Raw genomic sequence first — 26,567 nt, 5'->3', positions numbered from 1 at the left:
ACCTTTTATGCTGGACGGAATTGGATAGAAGAAGCCCAAATTTACTGTGATGCATTGTTTAATAATCCAACTGGTTTTGTAGGTTTCTGATTTTCTTCCTTTCATTTGTTGGAAAAACTTCATTTCAACTAAGCTAAGTGTTTAAAGCATCACTGACATGTTTACTTACCAAGTTACTATGAATAGAAATGCAATCTATGAGTTGCATTTGTTATATAACATATGTTTATTAACATACAAGGAATGAGAAAATAATTAAGTGCGTTGAACAAAGGTACATACATACCTTCTATATATATGTGTCCGATAAAGGGAGGGATCCTGATTTTTTTTTTAAATGGAGATTAGTTGTGGGATCCATTTTACATTGAACTTCAATGATCTGAACAGTGTATTCAAAAAATGGGGATTAGATGCACAAAACCGGAGGGGTCTTGGAACAACGTAAATCCGATCGTGAATCTGCAAAAAATTAAATAACACAAGATGTATCGTGGTTCACCCCAATGTTTAGGTTACGTCCACACTGATATTATATTTCTCTGAGAGGATTGTGATGGAGAGAGAGCTTCTGAGGGTGAGAGAGCTCCTTTCTGATTGTGAGGATGAGGAGTCCCTTTTATAGAATAAGGGCTTCTCACTTATTACATATTTGCCCCTTCCTTTATTACATAATTACATTTAAGTCCCCCGAGTATTTATACGAGATCTAAATAAGGAGGCCCTAAGTATGGTACAAATAGTAGTCCCCCAAGTCTTCAGTCAAGAGAGTCTTTTGGCTGGAAACTTGAAATTCAGTTCATGTGTAGGCCGAAGTAACTAGATGTCGTCTAGAACTGAATACTCGATATAAGGCGGTGCTCAATCTGAAATGATGCTCAACTAGAAGTAGCATATGTTGCGAGGCTGCTCGGCTTGTGGCTTATGTTGCCTTGGTTGGCTGGGCTTGTGGCTTTGAAGGTGAGGGAGTCCCTTTTATAGAATAAGGGCTTGCTCTTCAATACATAAATGATGGGCTAGAGCTGATGCTCGTGGCGAGGCGGTTGCTCAGTAGGCGGCGATGCTTTCTAATGATGGTGAGAGAGTCCTTTTTATAGAATAAGGGCTCGCTCTTCAATACATAAGTGATGGGTTAGGAGTGATGCTCGTGGCGAGGCGGTTGCTCAGCTGGCGGCGATTGTCTCTAATGAAAGTGAGGGAGTCCTTTTATAAAATAAGGGTTCGCTCCTCAGTACATGAAGAATAGATGCTCTCTAATGAAAGTAAGGGAGTCCCTTTTATAGAATAAGGGCTCGCTCCTCAGTACATAAATAATGGGCTAAGTCCTCCAAGTATTTTTCATGAGGCTCAGTTGAGGCCCAATATATGGTACATAATGTAGTCCCTCAAGTCTTCGGTCAATAGAGTCTGTTGGCTGAAGACTTCAAATTGAATCTATGTATGAGCCGAAGTGGCAGTTGTTCGGAGGCGGTATTTGTATACCCTGCACTGAAGCTTTGTAGGTGAAGCTTTGCAAGTGAAGCTTTTGAAGCTGGAACTTTGTAAATAAAGCTTTTGAAGCTGGAACTCTGTAAATGAAGCTTTCGAAGCTGATTGACATGAGTGATGCTTATGAATGTTTATATTGATTGACATGAGTGATACTCATAGATGTTGACATGAGTGATGCTCATGAATGTTGACATGAGTGATGCTCATGAATGTTGACATGAATGATGGTCATGAATGTTTATGTATGATTGACATAAGTGATGCTCATGAATGTTTATGTATGATTGACATGAGTGATGCTCATGAATAATTTTGGAGTACTGGACGTACTTTTGATCATCTGGTTGGTGATAATAGCGGCAGGCTGCCGAATAATTTTGAAGTACTGGACGTACTTTTGATCACTTGGTTGGTGATAATAGCGGCAGGCTACCGAATAATTTTGGAGTACTGGGCGTACTTTTGATCACCTGGTTGGTGGTAATAGCGGTAGGCTGCCAAATAATTTTTTGTAGTACTTGACATACTTTTGATCACCTGGTTGGTGATAATAGAGGACCTGGCTCTTTTGGGCATATGGGTTTTTGCCCTCCACATAACATTCCAGCCTATTATTTTGGGCTTGCCTTTTTTTTTAAATTTTTTTTTTATTATTACCCTCTGATGGGGTTTATATAGATGTCTCCGAAAGATAAGAAAAATAAATTACATCATTCAAAAATAAAATCTACCCTCTGCTTAATGGGTTACGCCCATAATTCCTTTTTTTTTGCATGCCATCACCACCACAATTATGTCTGCTTCTTTTTATCTTCTTTTGCTTTCTGCTTTTCTGCTTTTGTTTCCCACTCTTCATCTTTTTCTTTTTTTGAAACATTCTCTTAACAACATCATGATTTTTTTCTTTTTTCTATTCTGTTCCTTTATCCAGCAAGCCCACTTGACAGCGGATTGCACGTTACTCTCCAGCTCTTTCCTTTTTCTTTTATTCCATTTTTGCTTTCTCAAAGCTGGTTGATGATTTTCTTGCTTCTGTGCATTGAAGGCAATGATTAAAGGAGACAGGGAATCTTGGTAGGCATCTTCTTATCTTATTCATGAGTGCTTCTTGTGGGTTTTTTTTTGCAGAAATCTTGTTCTGCTCGGCATCTGACCGCTTTCAAATCCGGGGCGGAAGTCGGGTCCGGACCGAAACTTCTATCCTTGCATACTGAAACTGAGCAATGTCAATCTGACCAAAAAGCTTGGGATCAGAGACCAAGTCCTTCAACTTGGCAGTCCTGGGATGATGCAGCCCCATGCTGCCATCCATGAACTGTACACCGTTGGATTTGCATGCTTCTAGTCTGATCAAACAGCTGAAGAGCTTCGAGAAACTTGTCGTGCTCCTGCTCCATCCAGCTCTTCTCATTCGAGATCTCGTATTTAATACGACACTAGAGCTTCCATCTTCCATCAAAGTGACTTCACTAGACACATAATTTTGAAATTCAGGGTGAAGCCCTCTTTGAATCTTTCCAGGTGGCGGAGCGATTTCTGAAACTTCTGGATCATCCTGAACACTATTGGTTTTAAAAATTCTGAAGAGAGTGTCTGGAGAAGAATGAGAGAGCGAGAGAAGCCTTTTGCGACGGTCATGAAGTCAGATCCTCAATCAAGTTCTGCATCCAAGGATGATTCTTGATCCGGGTCGGAGACCGAGTCCGATAACCACTCGCCGCCAGCTTCCAACTTCACCGTCAAGCCGATCGTCTTCAAGCCCGAGAACAACGTTGTTATGCCCAGCAAGAAGACTGCTTCGGCGAAGCCTGTTGCCGCGCCCAGTTCCAGGTCGAAACGACCGGCGGAGACCAAGCCCAGCTTGAAAAATTCCAAGAAGAAGAAGGTCGGCGGCGACGATGAAGATAAGATCAGGAGATTGAAGAAGAAGTACCAGGCTGGAGAGGATGGCGAGGACCCGGTGTTTTTGAAGCCCTATGCTTAAGTGCTTTGAGTTGTGCAAAAAGACTTGGGGTTTTGAGGCTTAAAAATGTGAGCTTTGTAGACTGAAGAGAGAGAGAAAGAGAGAGTCTAAAGAGAGAAAGACAGAGATTGGAAGAGCTAGAAAGAGAGTCTTCATTTATGCATTTTTGAGAGATGAGTTTTGCAATGACTTTGGTTCCTGGGTTTCTGCAGATTCACGGTGGAGGTGAAAAAATGAAAGAGAATGGACATAACTTTTAGTATCGTTTCCCACAGACGGTGCCAAATGTTGATGTACAAAACCGGAGGGGTCTTGGAACAACGTAAATCCGACCGTGAATCTGCAAGAAAGTAAATAACACAAGATGTATTGTGGTTTACCCCAATGTTTGGGCTACGTCCACACTGATATTATATTTCTCTGAGAGGATTGTGAGGGAGAGAGAGCTTCTGAGGGTGAGAGAGCTCATTTCTGATGACCTAAGAATTGACCTCCCCTAATGAGGAGAGTGATGAGTCATTTTATAGAATAAGGGCTCCTCACTTATTACATATTTGCCCATTCATTTATTACATAATTACATTTGAGTCATCCGAGTATTTATACGAGGTCTAAATACGGAGGCTCCAAGAATGGTACAAACAAGTTGTGTGTACAAACACTTTGCAGACGTGCGTTGTCTGTTTGAGGACAACCAAATTTTACAAGTATTTACAATGTATGTGATTGTACGGAACTTGAGGGAGCACTTATGTGAAGGAAAAACTTATGACTTTGATTGTACAAGTCAGAGATATAGTTAGTAAGTCTGTTTGTATTTGGTTAGAGCTGTTAGATTTTCTGTTATAAAAACAGAGTTATGTAATCATTCTGTAATGTGAATACAAGTCTCATATTTCTCTCTCTTAATTCTCTAGTTCACCTTTCTCTCTATTACTCTTTCTTCTTCAGTTTCTCTACAATTCTCAAATATTTCAGTTTAGTTAACAAAGGAAAGAGCTCGATCTCAATCTGCATTGAGAACTTGTCAAGGTAAAGGAAGTTTAGAGCAAATCGTGGGGCAACGATATGAGAAAAAGACTCGAGGAACTCAAGGGAGATTCTTTGTTCTTTGGTCATGATGGAGAACTTCATCGTTCTAGAAGTAACTTGCATTTTTGGGCACGTTGAAATTTTCTATTTCCACACGTTGTAATGTCACACTCTTCTTGCATTTTGGAATGGTTATATAACCAATGCATTAAGTTAACTCAAACCAAATATTCGAATAATTTAACCAATTGGCAAATCCTGTATGTTGGGAAGAGTTTAAATCTGAAAGACAGTAAATTAATGAGAAAATCTCTAATTAATTAGAGCAATCCACTACTTACCCGTCTTTACCAATTAAAATAATTTAGAATATTGTTGAACAAAAAAAATTATTAGAATTATTTAAGAAAACCCAAAAATATAAGTAATTAGAAAGAAAAAAAAGAGAAATGTGAAAACGCACTTGGAAAATACTCATCGATGTCATCGTTCAAAGCACGCACAAAAAGAATATTATTGGCATTCTTACTCAAAATTCTTCGTTGTTGATTTACTGGATTTCGTGTTTATGATCAGAATCGTTCATATTATAAATGCCTACAAAGCTGATCTTTGTAAAAAAATCAATTAAAACTAAGGTCATTTAGTCATAATTTTTTTTTAGTATATCGATATTTTTACACTAAGAGGAGGGGGAGTTTAGCTAAGTCACACAAATGTCATCTACGAAATTTGAACCTAAGATCTCTCACTTCTAAGTAAAGAAGAATACCATCAAACCGTAGTACTGAGTAACATCAATTGTATAAAAATAGATAGATGAATTTGATAAGAGTATTTAGAACTATTTATTTATTTGTTATAATTGATTGACTAAACATTTTTAATTTTATAAAATGATTGAAAAGTTTTGAGTAGGTGTCTTCGATGAGTAGGCAAGCATTGTTCGCAGAAAAATGTTCCACATGTGAAGGGTGTCCACACTTTGGGAAAACCAGTCTAAACCACAAGTTCGTAAACCCCTCGTTAGGGTTTCCACTTTTCTCAAAAGGGTCTCTCTCTCTCTCTCTACTCCCTTCTTCTTCCTTGATTTTCCAACTCCGTGACCGCACAGTCTCACCAAATTCCACGGATTCTATAAGATTCTCTTCAAACCGCCAAAACCCATGTGAGATCAGCTATGTTCTGCCCGACCCAAATTCACAGACAGGGGAAAGATTGAAGCTTTCTAGAGGCAGAAGGAGATAAGGATAGAGAGAGGGTTTTGGATATGGAAGCTCGAGTTGGGGTGGTGATGGAAGGAAAGCAGAGAGCTTCGAATTCAGCTCAGGGAGGCGTGGTGGATGGGGGCGCCAGGAAATTCTTGCAGCAGCAGAGCCAGGCGAAGCAGTCCCTGAATCAGCAGTCCCAGATAGGGACGGTGAACCAGCTTTTAGCTGGCGGTATCGCCGGTGCTTTTAGCAAAACCTGCACTGCGCCTCTTGCTCGCCTCACCATCCTCTTTCAGGTTCTGTTCTTATTAATTTCAATGAATTTTTTGTGCTAATTATGTTGGTATTATTGTTTTGTGATATGGGTTATTTTGGGTTTGTGTTTTCAAGCATTATTGATGTTTGATGAATGGGATTCTAAGTGTTAAAAGTTGGGGCTCTGTTTTTCTAATGTGGGATATGAAATAAAGGGTTTTATTCTCTGAATTTTTAGTTTTAGTTTCTTGTAAGAATTATGGAGAGTTGAGATTATGGCAAAAGAAAATACAGGGCACGGTGTGTTGAATCTTGAAGATGTTTAATTGCTTTTGTTGGATTGGTGTTAGTTAAAAAATGTTCTTTTACACTTGAAAATTGACAAAAGTTTTGGGAGTATTTTTGTGTGGAAATGACATGCGTAAGATAAATATTGCTAGAAAAAAGAAAGTTTGTTTTGGTGATTTGGTGTCGAGTAGAGCCGTGGAAGTTGTGTTGGAATCTGGGGTTTAAGAAAATGATTAAGAGCAGAGGCGTTTCCGTATTATTCAATTGCTCGTGGGTTTATGTTTTGCAATAATGTTTGTGGTGGGAAGCTCATTTCATTTCATTCCTATGTAGCTATTTATACTTAAGGCTGGCTATCATCCTTAGTTTAGAAAGATGAATTAACCTAATGGCACACTTTGACGAGGGACTTCTAGTTCATGGAACTTAGGCTAAATTTGTTAGGAACGCACTATAAAAATTAGAGAGGGACTTGAAAGTCACTAGATGCAATACATTTCAGAGAAATTTCAAATGACACATTGAAAGGCTAATTTGTATTGCATTTGTAGTGTTTCAGTAGTTTGTAGTGCATTTTTGACAATTGAGCCTAAAGTTCCTTGGAAATTTGAAGCCCTCGTCCAAACATTGGGCAAGGATGGACAGTTCCATATCATTATGTGTGATGGGATTTTGTTGAACTTTTCTCTCGTGCGGTGCTAGCGATGTTCCTGTTTGAAGGTGGTTAGTTTACTAATCCATCATTTACTTCGATTAGGTGCAAGGAATGCACTCTGATATTGCAACATTGAGTAAGGCTAGCATATGGCATGAGGCTTCACGTATTATCCATGAGGAAGGGTTTAAAGCATTTTGGAGAGGCAATCTGGTTACCATTGCTCATCGCCTTCCATATTCTGCCGTCAGCTTCTATGCTTATGAACGCTACAAGACCGTGAGTTAATACATGCCTGGACTGAATTCTAAGCTTGTTGAGTACAAATCAATGTTGTCCTTGCAGTTTGCTCTGGTTTCATCTGACCTCATTTTATATTGCAGTTGCTGCATTCACTTGTTGATGAAAATTTTAGGGGTAATGCAAGTACTGACATGTGTGTGCACTTTCTCGGTGGTGGGATGGCAGGGTTAACTGCTGCCTCAGCCACATATCCACTGGATCTTGTGAGGACACGTCTTGCAGCCCAGGTATTGCTAAGATTTTTTTTGTGGGTTAAGAATTAAGAACTAAGAAAAGACATCTGATTCTCATTGTAATGTTGATTTATAACTTTCATTCCCTTCTAATTTTTTTCAGTTTGAGTTCATTAGTGTATTCCAATTTTGTAGAGAAATGCACTATACTACAGAGGTATTGGACATGCATTTCATACAATTTGCATAGAAGAAGGTTTTTGGGGATTGTATAAAGGACTTGGAGCGACACTTTTGGTATGCTTTATTTGCACATTTTTCATTTTTTCATTTTTTCATCTTTTATGGTTCATTTCTTCATTCCGTTGACACTAAATTCTATTTTTCTTCTTGCTGCGATACAGGGTGTGGGACCCAGTATAGCAATAAGCTTCTCAGTTTATGAGGCTTTGAGATCTTTTTGGCAGTCCCAAAGGTAAAGACTGCATATCTGGTTGATTTGAGGCTGAGCTTCTCTATTCATTAAGTTGTAATATTGTAGTTTTTAATTCTATTGACATCAGGCCCAATGATTCGACTGTTGTGGTCAGTCTTGCTTGCGGCAGTCTTTCAGGCATTGCCTCATCAACAGGTTAGTGATCTGTGACAGTCGGTTTGAAGCATAAATAGATGGAACATCTATTAGAAATATTATGGCGTGATGGACAGTGGAGAATGTATTTGCATTAGTAGATTCAGTACCAAATTTTTATATACATTGTGGTTATGAACAATACTCCATGTACGATGCCTTTAAAACCTATATAAATTTCTGAAGCGGATAGATAGAAAATTATGTTAGGACTTTCCAATTAGTTTTCTAGAATCTAGCAATAAGATTTCGGATTTGTTCTTCTTCTGAATGATTATTTTTTGCTCTTGTTTCAGCAACATTCCCTTTGGATCTTGTAAGGCGAAGAATGCAGTTGGAGGGGGCTGGTGGTCGAGCCCGCGTCTATAATACGGGCTTACTTGGGACTTTAAGGCACATAACGCGGACTGAAGGCCTGCGGGGCTTGTATAGAGGGATAATGCCAGAGTATTACAAGGTCGTTCCAAGTGTAGGAATTGTCTTCATGACTTACGAGACATTGAAAATGCTTTTTGCCCGCATCCAATCAAGTGACTAGTTGCCTCTAAATTTCCCGTTTTCCGCCATCTGCCGAGCCAATGGAATTTCTCGAACTCGGTGGGGGTTTCCCGACATACGAAGGTAGGGGAGAGGATAAAGTTGGTTAAAGACACAACTTAGAGCAATAGTTGTGGTAGTTTGAGAAATATTATGGTGGTAAATTTTGCTGCTGCTGCTGCTGCCGCCGTGTGACCATATTGTTTATTCTTGTATAGGTTAGTTTAGCTGCATGAGTCACAACATGCTCCCATTTTGACATGAGAAGTAAGCAAACTTTTACGCATTCGTCGGTGGTCACCGTAACAATTTTGTTGTAGAAGCCCTTTTGTCTTCCCCTTGTGTTTTTCTTTTTCTTTTTTACTCTGTTGAAGTTTTAGAGTTTCTTTCTTTTTACATGTTCCGCCCTTTTGAAGCCCTTTTGTCTTCCCCTTGTGTTCGGTCTGATTTTAACTTTTTTGTTATAGTTTAACTGAGGAGCTCGCTTAGGGAGTCCATTGGATGGAAAGGGAAATGAAACACTTTTGAAACGATTTTACAAGATATATTCGTCGGTTACAGAAAGACGTTCTATATATGTATAATTTCATTTTTACTAATCTTGTGAGAATTTATTAATTTTCTTTAACATACGTCTTAGATTGTTGGACCTATCTTATCGTTTGTATTAAAGATGTACTACAATTATGAACGTCATACGACGACTGTAAAAGTTAATTTGGGATCATGGGATGGGTTCTTAAAAGCATCTTCATTGTTGTCTCTACCACCGTATAATCCCTATATGCAGGGTCAAGCATTCTCCAATGGGCCGGAAATGGAGGCTCTAAAGTAGGCTCGCCAGGGTACTAAAAAAATTAGCAACTTTAACGAAAAACGATCAGTACTGTTCACTTTGACGAAAAATCATATTTTTACACTAAAAAGTCAATATTGGTACTATTCATTTAATCTTTTATTTTGTCCTTATCATTAAAACTCAAAGTTTTCAATTACTTTTCATTAGTTTTCTTAAAAAAATTCCCAAATATAGGTACGCTGGAGGGACTCCTAATGTGGTGGGGCACACGTTCTTTTTTGAGTTGGATGATGTCCCCACCAAGCGGAGGTGCGACGCTGTTGTCTAGCTGCCAAACGCACCCGACACGCACGAATGATTCTTACTTGCCTAAATGAGTTCTCAATGGTGATGGTAGGAATTCCGAATTGGAGATGCTCTAATGCTGGTAGTGCCACTAAACTTTTATTCCTATACCAATAAAAAATATGCTATGAGACAAAATTTGTAATTTTACTTCAGTAGTCTAGGAAATGAAAGGTGAAGACCAACTCTAAAAAATTGAACGATTGATTCTTAAAAAATCAATTGTAAAAAATGTTTAAAAAGTCGGACTACTTGGTAGGCTGGACTACCGAAGTCTTGAACGCAACACAGTAAGAAGGAAAGCAACACAGTAAGACTTGAAAGCCAACCCAACCACAAACCCGAATGACCACTGAGAATTTCTGGTGTGTTTGGTGGCAATGCACTGAGAGTTTCTGGTTGAAAATCTCTAGGTGTTCTGGAAGTAAGCAAACTGCAAGCAACAAAGCCTCCAACCATCCATCCAAACTATGTTAAAACCTGGTTGAGTATATGTTGTAGGCGCTGATTCATTCTTTTCCAAATACTAACGATTTTTTTTATTTTTAAATATTTTTTTTTTACACTAATGAGCAAAAAACAGTACTGGTAACAGTTAATTTTTCCACCTGACATAGAACGAACAAAATAAGAAGCGAGTGATTTAAGTGCAAGTTTTTATTTTGGGCAGAAAAAGAATGACGTTCATGCAACCAAACGTACACATAAGACTTGTAGGTCAGTTGGTTAAAGTATTTACTCTTAAAGAGAAAAAACATGATGACGTACGTGTTTATATAATGAAAATCACACAAAGCAATCATGAGCACCTATGTAGGTGGGAGTGCGACATGCTTCCACTTTCTTCCGCTTCTCATGGTGTTGGCACCACTATTTCTTCATGGCTGCAGTGATGGCAGACGACTTCAAAGTCGACATGAAAGAAGAAAAACTATTCGTCCATTTCCCCTTTTCTGATTCGACAATGCCTATGAAAGAAGAAAAACCATCAGTGCGTAAATCCTTGTATGTCCTCAACTTGTCAAGTAATGCTTTCACTGGTGAAATCTCATAATCCCTAGGTAACTTGCGAAAGCATAACTTTGACAATTCCTATATGTTGTGGCATAAAAGACTAGGACACATTTCGAAAGATAGGATCATGCAATTGTCAAAGTTAAATTTCATACCTCCATTAGATTTTAATGATGCATCTGATTGCATTGATTGTATGAAAGGTAAAACCACCAATGTTAGGAAATTGGATGCAAATAGAAGTAAAAATTTACTTGAGATCATACACACAGATGTTTGTGGACCTTTTCCTGTCAAAACCATTTGTGGAAATTCATATTTTGTGAGTTTTATAGATAACTACTCTAGACATGGTTACATTTTTCTAATAAAAGAAAAGTCAGCAGTTCTTGAGTGTTTTAAAGTTTTTAAATGTGAAGTAGAAAAACAACTAAATCTTGAGATTAAGATTGTTAGATCAGATAGGGGAGGAGAATATTTTGGCAGGCACACAGAAGCAGGGCAACAGAAGGGTCCTTTTGCAAAATTTCTTGAGTTACAAGGCATTGTGGCTCAGTATACTACTCCGGGGATACCCCAACAAAATGGAGTGGTTGAGAGAAGAAACCGAACCTTGATGGGAATGGTTAGAAGTCTCATTTCAAGATCAAAGCTGCCTGGTTTTCTATGTGGAGAAGCATTGAGGACATCAAACTATGTGTTGAACCGAGTGCCTACAAAATCAGTGCCAAAAACACATTCTGAGCTATGGACTGGCAGAACACCGAGTTTCAATCATTTGCATGTGTGGGGTTGCAAAGCAGAAGCTAGGTTTTACAACCCAAATGAAAGGAAGCTCGATTCTAGAACCAGTTCATGCTACTTCATGGGATATTCAGAGAAATCGAAGGGTTTTAAGTTTTATTATCCTCAAGCACAGACAAGAATTCAAGAGACTCATAATGCAGTTTTCTTAGAAGACCAAGGTGTATCAGACTTGGTTCATGATACTTTCGCGTTTGAAGAATCAGAACAACTCGATGGTTCAATTCCAATGGACTACAATCATATCTCAGTGTTGCCTAGAACTCATACAGAGGAAGATGACTTTGAAGAGGAGATGACACACAAAATAGGTGCTGAAATACAGAATGAACATGAGGATGCTTCTTATACACGAGATATATCATTAAATGCTCAAAGTTCTAATATTGAGGGAGATACATGCCATGTGAGTGATCAATTGAATCTGAGGAAGTCAAGTAGAGTCAAGAAACCAGCTATTCTAGCTGATTATGTCTATCTCCAAGAGGCTGAATTCGACATAGGTGACATAGATGATCCAGTTACCTGTCAACAAGCAATTCAATGTCCTCAAGTTGCATTATGGAAGCAAGCAATGGAGGAAGAGTTGGATTCCATGACCAAGAAGAAGGTCTGGACCCTTGTGAACTCTACTTCAAATGTTAAACCAATCGGTTGCAAGTGGGTTTACAAAACTAAAAGAGATGCTGCAGGGAGAATTGAGATATACAAGGCTCGGTTAGTAGCCAAAGGCTTCAGTCAGAGAGAGGGGCTTGATTACAATGACACGTTTTCACTTGTTTCTTCCAAAGATTCTATGAGGATCATCATGGCTTTGACATCTCATTTTGATTTGGAGCTACACTAGATGGATGTTAAAACTGCCTTTTGAATGGTGATCTAGAGGAAGACATAAACATGGTGCAACCTCCTGGATTTGTTGAAAAGGGGAAAGAGAATATGGTTTGCAAACTGAATAAGTCGATTTATGGACTTCAACAGGCATCTAGGTAGTGGTTTCTTAAATTTGATCAGGTAGTTACTGCTCATGGTTTTGTTGAGAATAAGATGGATGATTGCATATATTTAAAACACAAAGGATCAAAGTTCATCTTTCTGGTCTTGTACGTTGACGATATTCTGCTTGCAAGTTCTAATATGCAATTACTTCGAAAGACCAAGATTGTTTTGAGTACCAATTTTGAAATGAAGGATTTAGGGGAAGCACATTATGTTCTAGGGATTGAAATAACAAGAGACAGAAAAAGAAAGCTTCTGGGGCTGTCTCAAAAGGGATACATTGAAAGGGTATTGAACAAATTTAATAAGGAGAAATGAAATAAGGCAGATGTTCCAGTTAATAAAGGTGACAAGTTTTCTAGAAATCAATGTCCCAAGAATGAGAATGAGGTCGAATTGATGAAGTTGAAGCCTTATGCCTCATTAGTTGGAAGCATTATGTATGCTAACATTTGTACAAGGCCTGACTTAGCATTCATTGTTGGAATGTTAGGAAGGTTTCAATCAAATCCAGGAGAATCTCATTTGGTGACTGCAAAGAAAGTGTTAAGATACATGCAGAGAACAAAAGCTTATCAGTTAGTTTATGGCAGAGATGATACTTTAGAATTGGTTGGGTTTACAGATTTGGATCTTGCTTAGGATGTAGATGAGAGGAAATCAACTGGGGGTTACATCTTTATGCTAAATGGTGGTGCTATCTCCTGGAAAATTGCTAAGTAAACAATAACGTCTACTTCTACAATGGAGGCTGAATTCGTTGCGTGTTTTGAAGGAATGAAACAGGCAGTATGGTTAAGAAATTTTGTTGTTGAGATGAGAATTGTTGACTCGGTTAAAAGACCTTTAAAGATGTTTTGTGACAATAATGCTGCTGTGTTTTTCTCCAAGAACAACAAGAGAACTTCAGCTTCAAGACTGATGGATGTGAAGTTTCTTAAAGTCAGAGAAATGGTGAAGAAAGGAGAGATCGAAATTCTATATTTGTCTATTGAAAAGATGATTGCTGATCCTCTTACTAAAGCCTTGCCAAACAATGTGTTTAAAGCACATGTCACTAGAATGGGAGTTTTAGAAGCTTTTGATAAGTGGGAGTGAGCAAATTTGAGATTGTTTTAAAGCTGCAGTGTTGTTAATGTTGTTGTAGTTGAAGATTTCTCAAGATAGGTTAGTTATGATGTGCTGGTATCTTTTCTTAGTTAGCTTTCCAGCCTAACTTTTGTTTTTAGTTTTTATCTGTATTCAATTTTTCCATTTTGTGATTAATTGTTTCAAAAAGATAGTATTGCAATAAAATAGTTTGAGTTTGCTAGTAAATCAGTTGTGGTTTCACTAAGTATACTTTGGAACTGTTTAGTGTACTGTTCTGTTTTGAATGGTTCTTGTCATTAAGGCTGAGATTGAGACTATGATTGAGTTGAAATTGGCTTAAATGAGTTGGAGTAATGAGTATTGGCATTATTGTAATTGTTTTCGTATAATTGCAAAATGCAGATTTGGATATGTTGTGATTCTTGGATGAGGTCTGAGATTGTGTAGATAGAGTCCGAGAGTTCCATATTTTGATATGCATGGGCAAGTTTGAATGCGAAGATGAAAGCTTTATTCTGGACTTGGTGATTACTTCCATGATTCATTTGTTAATCATTGTGTCTTCATACTCAAGTGGGAGAATATTAGATTGTGAGTATGAAGCATGTTAGAGGATTAGCTATTGGATGAATTCTTGAATGGAAAAGTCTTGATAAGGTGTTCGTATGAATCCTATTTCTTGTAGGATTATGAGTGCTTTTAGTGTTCCTTTGTGAAAAGGTTTTGGATCCTACACTAATTGATCTTGTACACTCATTGTGTGAAAAGGTTTTGCTTTGGAGTTCAACACTAATTCTAATAGGAGAATGAGTTGGATTAATGTTGTATATAACCTCAATCACTGCTCTTGCAAAGTCACGGCTCATCTTGTATTGAATACCTATTATTCAGAGAGTTTTCTAGTTTTGCTAAAGAGGAGAAGATTGTTTGGTTGTGAAGCTGCTATGGCTTCTTCGAGTTCAAGTTCTGCAGGTATGTTTTTCATTGGTTTTATATTCGAGTTTATAGTTTTGTCATTCAGTTCGATTGTTGGAGTATTGGTAACTTACTGGCATATCTATGATCTGTGATATAGTTCTTACACAAACAACTTCAGTGGATCCTTTCCACTTAATGAACTTCAACAACTAAAAAATCTTTGGAGTCTTGATCTGTCATACAACAGCTTGTTGATTACTTATGCCGATACTAATTCCTCTCATTCTTCCTTTCCTCAACTTACGACATTGAAATTGTCTTTTGGAAAGTTGAGAACATTTCCAGATTTCTTGAGAAGTCAATCAAAATTAAGCACTTTGGACCTTTCCTCAAACCAGATTCATGGTGAAATACCCAACTTGATTTGGAAGTTGAGTAGTCTTAGTCAACTTAATCTTTCTTGCAACTCTCTGGTAACTCTAGAAGGTCCTTTCCTCAATATCACTTCTAATTTGTCTGTGCTTGACCTTCATTCCAACCAGCTTAAGGGACCAATTCCAATGTTTCCACGATTGGCCACTTATCTGGATTACTCAAGAAATAATTTCAGCTCTAGCATTCCGGCTGACATTGGTGATTTCCTTATGTACACTGTGTTCTTCTCTCTTGAAAGCAATCACTTCCACGGGATCATTCCAGCATCAGTATGTCGTGCAACATATCTTCAAGTTCTTGATTTGTCCAATAATTTGTTAAGTGGCATGATTCCCCAGTGCTTAACTACAAGGAACAGGTATCTTGCAGTACTTAATTTAAGGGGAAACAAACTTTCTGGCACTCTTCCTGATAATTTTCCTGAGCGATGTAGTCTACAAAGTCTAGACCTCAATGGCAATGTGATCGGTGGTCAGTTCCCAAAGTCTCTAGTCAATTGCAGAATGTTAGAGGTGTTAAACCTGGGAAACACTCAGATAACAGATGTCTTTCCGTGCTTATTGAAAAGCATATCCAGCTTGCGTGTGCTTATCTTGCGTTCCAACAAATTTTATGGTGGCGTTGATTGCAACAGCTTCAAGCCCAATGCTTCCTGGCCAAAGCTTCCAATTTTTGACGTAGCTGACAACAATTTCACTGGCAAATTACCATCATTTGGTTTGAAAACCATGAAAGCACTGATGGATGAAGAAGATGATGCCGTGTCAAAGATGACTCACCTTTGATTTCAAGTTCAAAAGTTAGATCAGGTATATTATCAGGATTCTATAATGATTACCAATAAAGGTCTGGAAATGGAATTGGTAAAGATTCTAACTGTTTACAGCTGCTACCTTGACATCTCATGCAACAAGTTTAGTGGATCAATACCTGAGGAATTGGTAGTGCTGAAATCACTCTTTAGCCTCAACTTTTCCAACAATGCTTTCACAGGCGCAATCCCATCATGCGTAGGTAACCTACGACATCTTGAGTCCTTAGACCTTTCGAACAACAGATTGAGCGGAACAATTCCATCAGAGTTATCCAAACTTAATTTCCTCTCATTCCTGAATCTCTCTAACAATCGACTAGTCGGGAAGATTCCAACCGGCACTCAGATTCAATCTTTTTCAGCAGATTCTTTCGCAGGCAATGAAGGATTATATGGGCCACCATTATCGCTAGGTAACATAGATGACGGATCAGCAAGGTTGTCACCAACATTAGAAGGAAAACATTCAAATTCTGCACACGGAATTGATTGGGATCTGATTAGTGCTGAAGTTGGATTTGTTGGCTTTGGAACTGATACTGGATCACTGGTGTTGTGCAAGAGATGGAGTAAATGGTATTACAAAACTATGTATAAAATCCTTGTTAAGATATTCCCTCAGCTGGAGGAAAGATTTGGTCCTCATCGAAGACATGTTCACATACACCAAAGGTGAACGCATTGAAGTGATTTCGAAGAATAATACACCGTGCTCAGCAGTCACATTTTCTCTTTGAAATGTTTTGTATTATGACGTGTGAAGTTCCAGCAGATGGGATAGAACCTTCATAAGCCTCCTCTGCTAGAGCCTACTTGTCGATTCTTCCTTACTTGGCTACTTGTTGACAGTATATTTCGTCTGTGTTTATTAAGTGTTTGTGCTATTTTACCAAAGAAATATCTCAAAAACTTAGCTCTCATACCTTCAACCATATTATATAATAATGATCTATAATTTCAACCTTTTTACTACTTAGTATTATTTAATAATTTAATTACGATGTTCTTTCGTATGTTTAATCTTTACTGTTGCCTTGTTGGTAAAGAAATCAACATTCTTAATGTGAGATTTATATCTTATGTACAATTAATTTAAAAACAGAACGGTCCTGGGTTTGAAAGTTTTGATGAGAACTAGAAAATTTGCTCACGCTTTGCTGCGGGTTTTGAAACCATTACCCACAATTGACTTGTGAAACAAACAACGTGGTGGCTTAGGTGCATGGAAGCCTTATAAAAGCGAGAGACTGACATGAAACATAAACACTAAGAAATCACGCGTTGCCTCATGTGTTACCTTTTACCACATGGCATTGCATGATAAGTTTCGAATCGCGCCATCTTAATGTTTCAGTTTCATGTGAGTCGGCCAGTCGGGTTTGGGGTTTTTCTGGAATTGCCGACCGTGCTTATCGAAGTTCACTTCAGTAAATAAAGGTGGATGTTCGGTAACATTTTCATGGTCCTAGCAAAATGCTGAATATATGCATATAAAACTCCATACATATCATCACCAAAGAGTTTGAAGGAAGCTCCTATCATAAGTTGCGGTTTCAGATTCTTGTACAAAAAGGTGACCAATTTAGCACCTTCTGTCATCTTTCAGGAGGGACCTTGACCGTGACTTGCTAACAATTTTAGCCTTACTTTTGGCCTAAGGTATGGTCCATCCATTTCCAGTCAGGCAATTTGCAGGCAACTGAGCCAGATAAAAACTAATATTACTAACGTTTGTATTTAATCCAGCTATGACAGCAGATATGAAATTGATAATTATTCATACAAAACGTACATACGTGTTAATGCAGTTTTAAACAGTATCAATACATAAAAGGACAAATATCCCGCACAGTGAAAGTAGGCCATATTTAGTAATCTAGCCAAGATTTAAAAGATAAAGGGCACATTTAATATTTGCTGGGGGATAATAAGGCACATTTCAGTAGCTAAAGGAATAATATTTGCTGCTGCCAAAAGCTGATTGAGACCTTGAAATCTGCTGCAACATGTATGTAAATGTGGTACTGCTTTTCTTTTCGTTTCATCGGCCTTGAAGGAGAGGGCTAGCTAAGGAATGCTCACGATGAGTTGGTGTAAAGTGTAAGCGAAAAGTTTTTGGAAATTAGAACCATAAGATGCATGCCTTGGCTTAGCAAGTTGGGTCGAGCAGTATGCTTCACTATCTGCACCTAAGTTCGAATTCCCCTCCCTGTAGTTTAGATTAGACTAGAATATCACTTGAATACTGTAATACTGTAATACTTCACCACTTTTGGGTTTCTATTCCCTAAGTTGATAAAAATCTGAAAAAAGAAAAAAATGTTGAGAATCTTTTAAAAGACCCTCTAATCCTCCTGAAAAAGCAGTCAAGGAAGAAACATCATTTTCTTTGAAAGGTTATAATTTCTTATAGAAGATCATCTTTTTATAAGGTCCTATCATGGAGCTCCATTGCCTATTTTAACCTATAAATATACTTGCAGAATATATATCTGCTCACTTTAAGAACCATTATAAATACAGAACTCCATCATGCAGAGTAGCCTCACACCTCCTTGCTACCAACCAGCTTCTCCTTTGAACTACATTTACTTTCTTCTCCGTGTTCTTCCCTAGAGTCGATACTCGATATCGGGTTAGGATTGGGTAATCTGCATCCTGAGGTTTAGATCAGCAAACATATATTTGTTGTATCTTGTCCTTGGGATGCAGAAGACCTTGTCCTCGCCAGCAATGCAAGAAGACTTGTTAAGCTCATGAGTCGTGAGGCTACTGCTTAATGCATATTTTGATTCTTTTGAGTTCTTGGTCAGTTTGTCTATTTTCAGGTCATATTCCTTACAAATTGCTCAGATGATTCTTTTATGTTCTCTGGAATTGGACTGAGCTGGAACTCCAAAACATCTATCATTTGCCCCGCCGAGGTGCTTCTAGCTTACCGCAGAGGACAGATTGCTGTGTTGATCAACTTTTCTGTTTGCGGCAAGTATCAAATGATGAGATTTTTGTGGAATCGGGTAACTTGACCAACAGTAATTATCTAATAAGAATAATAAGAACATGAACATTCTCTTATGCTTTTTAGAGAATTACTCCTTGGACCAAACAATTTTTTAGCTATTTGCAAACAATTTCAGTGACTTATAGATCTTGAAATTTTATGATATAACCATTTTCAAGTGATGGAGCATTTTTCGAATTCTATTGCCAGACGAAGAACTTTTCCGTATACTTTGTTGACAGGCAGCTTTCGAATTCTATCAGGAGCTTTTTAGGCTGCTGGTTTGCAAAAGCCTGGTTTGGTTCTCTCTGGTTTGCAATCGGACTGGAGATACAAGGATATGGACCGAACTGTCTCACAACGTTCTGAACCCAGCTCACGTGAGTTAGTGAAAGCGTGGCAAGAGAGCGGGTTCGAAGTTTGATAATAATCTCTTTTATCGAGTTGTAAATCTATATCGTTACGGGAAGACCTGGTTTTCCCTTGTTGAAGCTGCTTGGAGTGGTATCAAGAAACATGAGCAGAATCTCCCAGTGTGAAGTGCATACTTGACATTTATGACATCAAAATATGCTTGAAATATTGGTAATATCTACGGTCTCTAGACGAAAAGGAATCGCGGTCATAACAATTTTTCAATCAAATTTCTGTTAAGGTAACATAACGGAATTATTTTCCTGATTCTTATCTTAAGAGGGAATGCTCACAAATTGTACAATTTTTTGTATCTTAGTTTGGACTTTGCATTTAAGTTCAATTTAACAGGATGTTTTGGCTAAATAAAGTTTCTGAATCCATAAATTGAAAATAAATAAATAAATAGAATGGCAAACGGCAAGGCATGATTTGTGCCGCCAGCTGTAGCTGAACACTAAAATAGTTAAGGCATGAAACTGACTATTGTTGATTTGTGTTGGAATATAAGTGCTTGTGATATTAGCATAACCTTTATTATTTCAGATTTAAATGTGAGCCATTGGATTATATTCCAATTGAACAGCTAAGATGTAATCTAAGTAATAGTAGTGTGTGTTGCCACTTGTAGTTATCTTATAGGGTAGATTACATGAATTGTGGAGATTGAACTTTGTAAGAGAGAATCTCTCTCTCTCCCCCCAACGGTTTTATTCTCGCACATGCCTTGTGTGCTGAGTGTGAATGAATGAAGCAATTTTTTGTTCTGTGTGAATATCCTCTTTGCAACTCTCTGAGATTTTCCAGAAACCTTTCATCTCCATTTTCGCTTCATTCCTTACAATAGAGATCATAGTCTCTATATAGATTCTAACATGGCCTTAGAGCCAGGTTTGGTCGCTTAACATTGGGCGATTGAATCTGTGAAGGAAACGAGTTGAAATTTGAAGAAATTGCTTGCGAGATCTGTGTCTAACATGGCAGGGTCTGGAGGTGGTGAGATAAGAGCACCGATCTTCAACGGCAAGAATTATGAATTCTGGAGCATAAGGATGAAGACTATATTCAAATCTTATGGGTTATGGGAGTTTGTTGAAAAAGGAGTAGAGTGCTCAAATTCGAAGGGAGCTGATGAATCTAATGAAAAGAAGAAGGAGAATGAGGGATCAAGTGATGCTGCATCTCTCTCGGAGAAGCTCATGAAAGATGCCAAGGTGTTGGGGTTGATTCAAGGAGCAGTTTCTGATGAGATTTTCCCTCGGATCTCTCACGAAGAAACCTCTAAGGGAGCTTGGGATATCTTGATGCAAGAATTCCATGGTGACAAACAGGTTAGAAGTGTCATATTACAAAGTCTTTGTAGAGAATTTGAATATACTAGAATGAGAGATGATGAGTCTTTGCCTGCTTATCTTACAAAATTGTTTGATCTGATAAATCAAATGAGAAGTTATGGAGAGGAATTGTCTAGAGAGAGAATTGTGCAGAAAATGTTGATTAGTTTACCTTCCGTGTATGATCCTATATGTTTTGTAATTGAACACTCAAGGGATATAGATGTGATTGAGGTCCAAGAGGTAGTTGCCTCGTTGAAAAGTTTTGCACAGAGATTAGAGAGACATAATGAGAATAAGACTGAGAGAGCATTTGCAAGTCTTAGTGTGAACCCCAAACCTGTCAATGCTTATGGGAATCAAGGGAATCGATACCAAAAGAATTGGAAACCAAAATTTAAAAAGTGGGATCAAAAGCCTATTTACCAATCTGGGAAGCAAATTGCAGCTGCAGAAGGTGGTAGAAACCCTTACAGGCATTATGATAAGTATCATTATGGATAATGTTTTCTTAAAGGTAAACCTAAGTGTCACTGTTGGGGAAAAATAAGGCATATTGCAAGGGACTGCAACAACAAGAAAAATGTTCAGCAGCTGAATTATGCAACTTAGGTTCTTCCTACACCAACCATGTTCTATGTTAATAATGCAGTTGATAAGAAGTCCATGGAAGATGTATGGTATGTGGACAGTGGCTGTAGTAAACATATGACTGGCAGAGAAGATGTGATAGTTGATATTGATAGAAGCATAACTACAAAAGTAGAAATGGGGACAGGACAATTGGTTGATGTTATTGGAAAATGAAGTTTGGTGGTTGACACTAAGATGGGAACGAGGTATATCAAAGAAGTAATGCTAGTCTCTGGTCTTAAGGAGAATTTTCTCAGTGTGGGACAGATGATGGAACATGGATACTTTCTAATTTTTAGAGATAATAAGGCTGAGATTTATGATGACTGCTATCTCTCTAATCTGGTTGCTAAGGTGCCAATGAGAGGAAACATAAGTTTTCCTTTGAAACTTCAAACAAATTTTCATTTTGCATTATGAACAAGTGTGAGTAAGTCAACTTTGATTTGGCATAGAAGAATGGGGCATCTGAATGTCAATAGTTTGAGGCTACTACAGGAGAAAGAAATGGTGCTTGGATTGCCAGAAATCAAGAACACCAATGAAGTGTGTGAGGGGTGTACTCTTGAGAAACATTGCATTTTCCAAGAGAGACAATAAGTCGAGCCACTATTCCACTGGAATTGGTACACTCACCACAGTAGAATAGAGTGGCTGAAAGGAAGAACAAGACCATTGTGGAGATGGCTAAGTGTATGATGTTTGAGAAGAAGATACCATTGGAGTTTTGGGCTGAGGTAGTTAACACTGCAGTATATGTCCTAAATAGGTGTCCAACTAAGGCTTTGGACAAGAAAACTCCATTCGAAGCCTATAGTGGAAGAAAGCCAGGAATTAAGCATTTAAGGGTGTTTGGTTCTCTGTGCTATGCACATGTTCCAGAACAACAAAGACAGAAGCTTGATTTGGCTAGCACAAGATATGTGTTTCTGGGGTATGGAAGCTGTGAGAAAGGCTACAAGGTTTATAACATTGAATCTGGAAAATTTGTTATTTCCAAAGATGTAGTATTCAATGAGGAAGCAAGTTGGGATTGGAAGGCACAAAAAGAATGCGGTATCTCAATTCCACTTATTGATATGTTTACTAAGAAAGAAAAGAAAACTAGTGAATCAAGTCTGACTCAAACTGAGATTTCAGAAGGTGATGGTGAGACACCAGAAAATATTGAAGAAGTACTTGTTGAAATTGGTGCTGCAAGAGATAGTGGCAGTTCAGGTTTACAGGATGTTGACCACACTCCACTGAAATATAAAAGCATTGCAAAAGTGTATGAAAGATGCAATTTGTGCATCATTGAACCTGAAACATTTGAAGAAGCTGTCAAGGATGAATCATGGTAGAAAACAATGGAGAATGAAATTGAAATGATAGAGAAGAACAATACTTGAGAGTTGGTTAGTAGACTATCTGATAAACCATTAATTGGTGTCAAATGGGTTTACAAAACCAAGATGAATCTTGATGGCTCAGTGTAGTAAAACAAAGCAAGACTAGTTGCAAAGGGTTACTCTCAAAAGCCTGGAATAGACTTCAATGAAACTTTTGCACCAGTTGCTAGGCTTGATATAATTAGAACATTGGTTGCTTTAGCTGCACAGAAAGGGTGGAGACTATTTCAATTAGATGTGAAGTCAACATTTTTGAATGGAGTATTACATGAAGAGGTATATTTTGATCACCCCCTGGATTTGTGATTAAGAACAAGGAAGATGAAGTTTACAGACTTAAGAAGGCATTATATGGTCTTAAGCAAGCTCCAAGAGCTTGGTATGAAGAAATCAACTCCTATTTCACTAAGGCTGGTTTTCAAAGAAGTCCCAGTAAAGCAACATTATATGTGAAGACTGCTGAAAGTGGAATACTCATTGTTTCTCTATATGTGGATGATATCATCTACACCGGTGATAGGAGCATATTTATGCGACTTAGTTAATATGTTTTCTTGCATTTACTTAGCTAGTTATTGCTTATAAGAGTGTTTTAAGCTATTTTCGTGTGTTTGTAGGTCCTAATAACAAAGTTGGCAAGAAAGTGCATTTTGGTGCATTTTGGAGCAATTTTGGGCTAAAATGGATTGCATGCATATGGAGCAAGTTGGATGGACGTTTTTGGGGTTTTAAAAAGGGTTTCAACACATGCAAAAATCTGAATAATGAAGTTGAAGTGTGGAAGTGTGCAGATACATACACTTAAGGAACAATTTGAAAGGAAAAGAAGTGAAAGATGTCATTTGTTGGATTGCTTTACAAGTTGTAACATAATTGCAAGCTGAAATGATGCATAGCATGTGTGTAGAGGTGTAAAGTGGCCGAAAGTTGATGTTTGCAAGATGAAATGATGCAAAACATGTGTGTGAAAGTTGTCTACCAGCTAGTACATGTGGAAAGGGAATGGAATACAAGGCAAATGCATCAGAAATTGAAGAATGAAGGCACATGGACAGCTACAAAGGAGTTGAATTGGCAAGAGAGGAATGATTGCCTTTTGTTAAAGGCAAGACACAATGATAAAAGAGCATGTAAACTAGCCGTTTTGCATCATTTTGGCCTTTGTTTGTATTGTTTATTGAAGCCACTTGAGTGATTCTTTGCTTTGGAGCTTCTATAAATAGGGAGTGAAGGGAAGAACACTACACACTACACTACATCACAAACACATTTTTAGCCATCTTTCTCCCTTTTGCCATGACCTCCATCCAACCTAAATACATTCATGACCCTTCCATATATCCATACACATCATTAGACACTTGTGCCGCAACAAGGTGGTGAAGAAGAAGGTCCTTGGCGTTTCAAGCTTGAAGATTGGAGCTTTTTAGGTGTACTTCATTCTTGCTTTCAATGTTTACTTTGTTATTTTCTGATTTTGTTGCAACTATGAGTGGCTAAACCCCTATTTAGTTAGGGGGAAGTTTGAAGCCATGAACATGCTTAAGATATGAATTGATTTCTTCCAATTGTGATTTTATAAGTTGTCCAATTGTGATTTGATAAGTTGTGATTGCAATTCAATTATCTATTTTCTTCATAACTAATTCTTGTATGTTTATTAAGGATGCATACTTAGTTTTCATGCATGAATTAGATGCTAGAATATAAATGAGTTTCACCTAATCGTTACAAGTTTATATTCATGAGTAGTGAAGGTTGCTTGTCACAATCGCGTTAATTGAATTCTTGGCAAAGGTATCATGCATTCATAGTTACAATTGCCTCATCAACACTTATGATTTTCATGGAACGTAATGATCTTTGATTGTATCTCTATTATGCATTCATATAGGGGACTTTTAGAGAATGATTAGGGTTGTCGCATGCATTCATCCAATTCAATGAGTAAAGGAATCTGAGGGTTAATTTGTGCATCACCGTTAATCTGGGGTGTTGAGCATCATAGTTTATTGAAAAGCAATTGGAAATCGATTCATGTACAAGTGTGTCATGTGTGAAGAACGGACCTCTAACTAATCAATCCATCATTTTATTTCTCAAATTCATTTTATAATCCGCCTAGTTTTATAACTTGCTTGTTTGTTTCAAATTCATCCAAAACAAAACCCCCCCTTTTACTTTCTTATTTCAAAGTGTTCCAAATCTGCCCAATTTATGTTTTTGGGCAGTTTTGAGTCTTTTTAACTTGTTTTGAGTTCCTTGAGTCTTTTCAAACGTTTTTACCTTTGTTTTTATGTTTTTGAAGTCAGTTTAGAGGTTTTAGCAAGCCCTCATAATCCCCGGTTTAGAACGACCCCTACTTATACATATACTACAATTGTCAAATGAGGGTTTAATTTGAGTGCTTAACTTTCATCGCATCAACTGGAAGTTCAAACAAATTGATGATGGAGTTCAAAACTGAGATGATTAGGCAGTATGAAATGACTGATCTTGGGTTGTTGCATCACTTCTTGGGTTTAGGTGTGATACAAACTGATTCTTACATCTTCTTGCACCATAAGAAGTATGCAAAGACATTGCTGGATAAGTTTGGTTTCAAAGATTGTAAATCAATTGCTACCCCTCTTGCAGTGAATGAAAAACTATCTTAAGATGGATGGAAGTAAACAAGTTGATGAAAGTCTATATAGATAGATAGTTGGGAGTTTGCTATATTTGACTACAACAAGGCCAGACATCATGTTTGCAGCAAGTCTGTTAGCTAGATTTATGCATGGTCCTACTAGAAAACATATGGGAACTGCCAAGAAAGTACATAGGTACATTCAAGGCACTCTTGATTATGGTATAGCATATGAGAAAGGGAAGGAAGCAATGCTTATTGGCTACTGTGATAGTGATTGGTCAGGGAGTGATGATGATATGAAAAGCACATCTGGATAAGCATTTAACCTTGGTTCAGGTGTATTTTCGTGGGCATCAATCAAGAAAAGCAGTGTTGCACTATCCACTGCAAAGGCTAAATATGTCAGTGCAGCAGAAGCCACTGCATAAGCAATCTGGTTGAGATTTGTTCTCTCAGATTTTGGTGAAGAACAGGTTGAGCCTGCAACAATTCTATGTGATAATACATCTGTTATAGCCATAACCAAGAATCCTGTGCATCATCATAAGACAAGGCACATAAACAGACGATTTCACTTCATTCGAGATGCATTACAAGATGGGAAGATTGATCTACTGTACTACAAGACTGAGGAGCAAGTTGCAGATATCCTTACCAAGGCATTGACCAGAGATCGTTTCAAATACCTGAGAAAGAAGCTTGGAGTAATCTCAGCACAACACTTAGAAGGGAGTGTTGGAATATAAGTGTTTGTGCTAGAGAAATATTAGCATAACCTTTAGTATTTCAGATTTAAATGTGAGCAATTGGATTATATTCCAATTGGACAGTTGAGATGTAATCTTAGTAATAGTAGTGTGTGTTGCCACTTTGTAGCTATCTTGTAGGATAGATTACATGAATGGTGGAGATTGAACTTTGTAAGAGAGAATCTCTCTCTCCTCCCAACGGTTTTATTCTCGCACATGCCTTGTATGAGTGTGAATGAATGAAGCAATTTTTTGCTCTGTGTGAATATCCTCTCTGCAACTCTCTGAGATTTTCCAGAAACTTTTCATCTCCATTTTCGCTTCATTCCTTACAACAGAGATCATAGTCTCTATAGATTCTAACAATTTGGACTTGTGTGAAGTTACCCTAGTTCGATAAGATTTGATTTCGTTCTTGAATCGAAAAACAACTAGCAATTGCGGAGTTCCAACTTGTCATGGTACCAGTTGATTTTACGCATCAGTTTCTGGGCTTTCAATATGCAATCCTTGAATACGAGGAAATTCCTCGTCTCCACATGGAAGAAAATAAAACTTCCACTCAAATGTGTGACGCAGGACCCAAAGTTTTTGTCCACCACACAGTGCCAGGCAGTGCCATATGCTTCATCAAATTTCTGTTTAGCAAAACCA

General features: G+C 37.9%; 2 protein-coding genes and 2 pseudogenes across 2 annotated transcripts; all 4 read left to right on the top strand.

Annotated features, from left to right (window-relative positions):
• The first annotated feature begins 2,280 nt into the window (after positions 1-2,280).
• On the top strand, positions 2,281-4,347 carry LOC126592477 (uncharacterized; annotated as a pseudogene).
• A 1,091-nt stretch (positions 4,348-5,438) lies between these two features.
• LOC126594273 (uncharacterized) lies at positions 5,439-9,138 on the top strand. The gene is made up of 7 exons (XM_050260513.1): positions 5,439-5,993; positions 6,998-7,174; positions 7,279-7,425; positions 7,567-7,668; positions 7,776-7,846; positions 7,935-8,002; positions 8,299-9,138. The coding sequence occupies exons 1-7, from the start codon at positions 5,757-5,759 to the stop codon at positions 8,538-8,540; spliced, it is 1,044 nt and encodes a 347-aa protein (XP_050116470.1). The 5' UTR covers positions 5,439-5,756; the 3' UTR covers positions 8,541-9,138.
• Positions 9,139-13,244: 4,106 nt separating this feature from the next.
• Positions 13,245-19,149, top strand: LOC126592254 (receptor-like protein 33; annotated as a pseudogene).
• Positions 19,150-20,151: 1,002 nt separating this feature from the next.
• On the top strand, positions 20,152-21,315 carry LOC126592253 (uncharacterized). The gene is made up of 2 exons (XM_050257975.1): positions 20,152-20,965; positions 21,161-21,315. Exons 1-2 carry the CDS (start codon positions 20,152-20,154, stop codon positions 21,313-21,315), a joined length of 969 nt encoding a protein of 322 aa, XP_050113932.1.
• Positions 21,316-26,567: the final 5,252 nt, after the last annotated feature.

This window comes from Malus sylvestris, chromosome 12 (genome assembly GCF_916048215.2).
Source record: "Malus sylvestris chromosome 12, drMalSylv7.2, whole genome shotgun sequence".
Lineage (NCBI taxonomy): Eukaryota > Viridiplantae > Streptophyta > Magnoliopsida > Rosales > Rosaceae > Malus > Malus sylvestris.
This window is presented reverse-complemented; position numbering and strand designations above follow the sequence as displayed.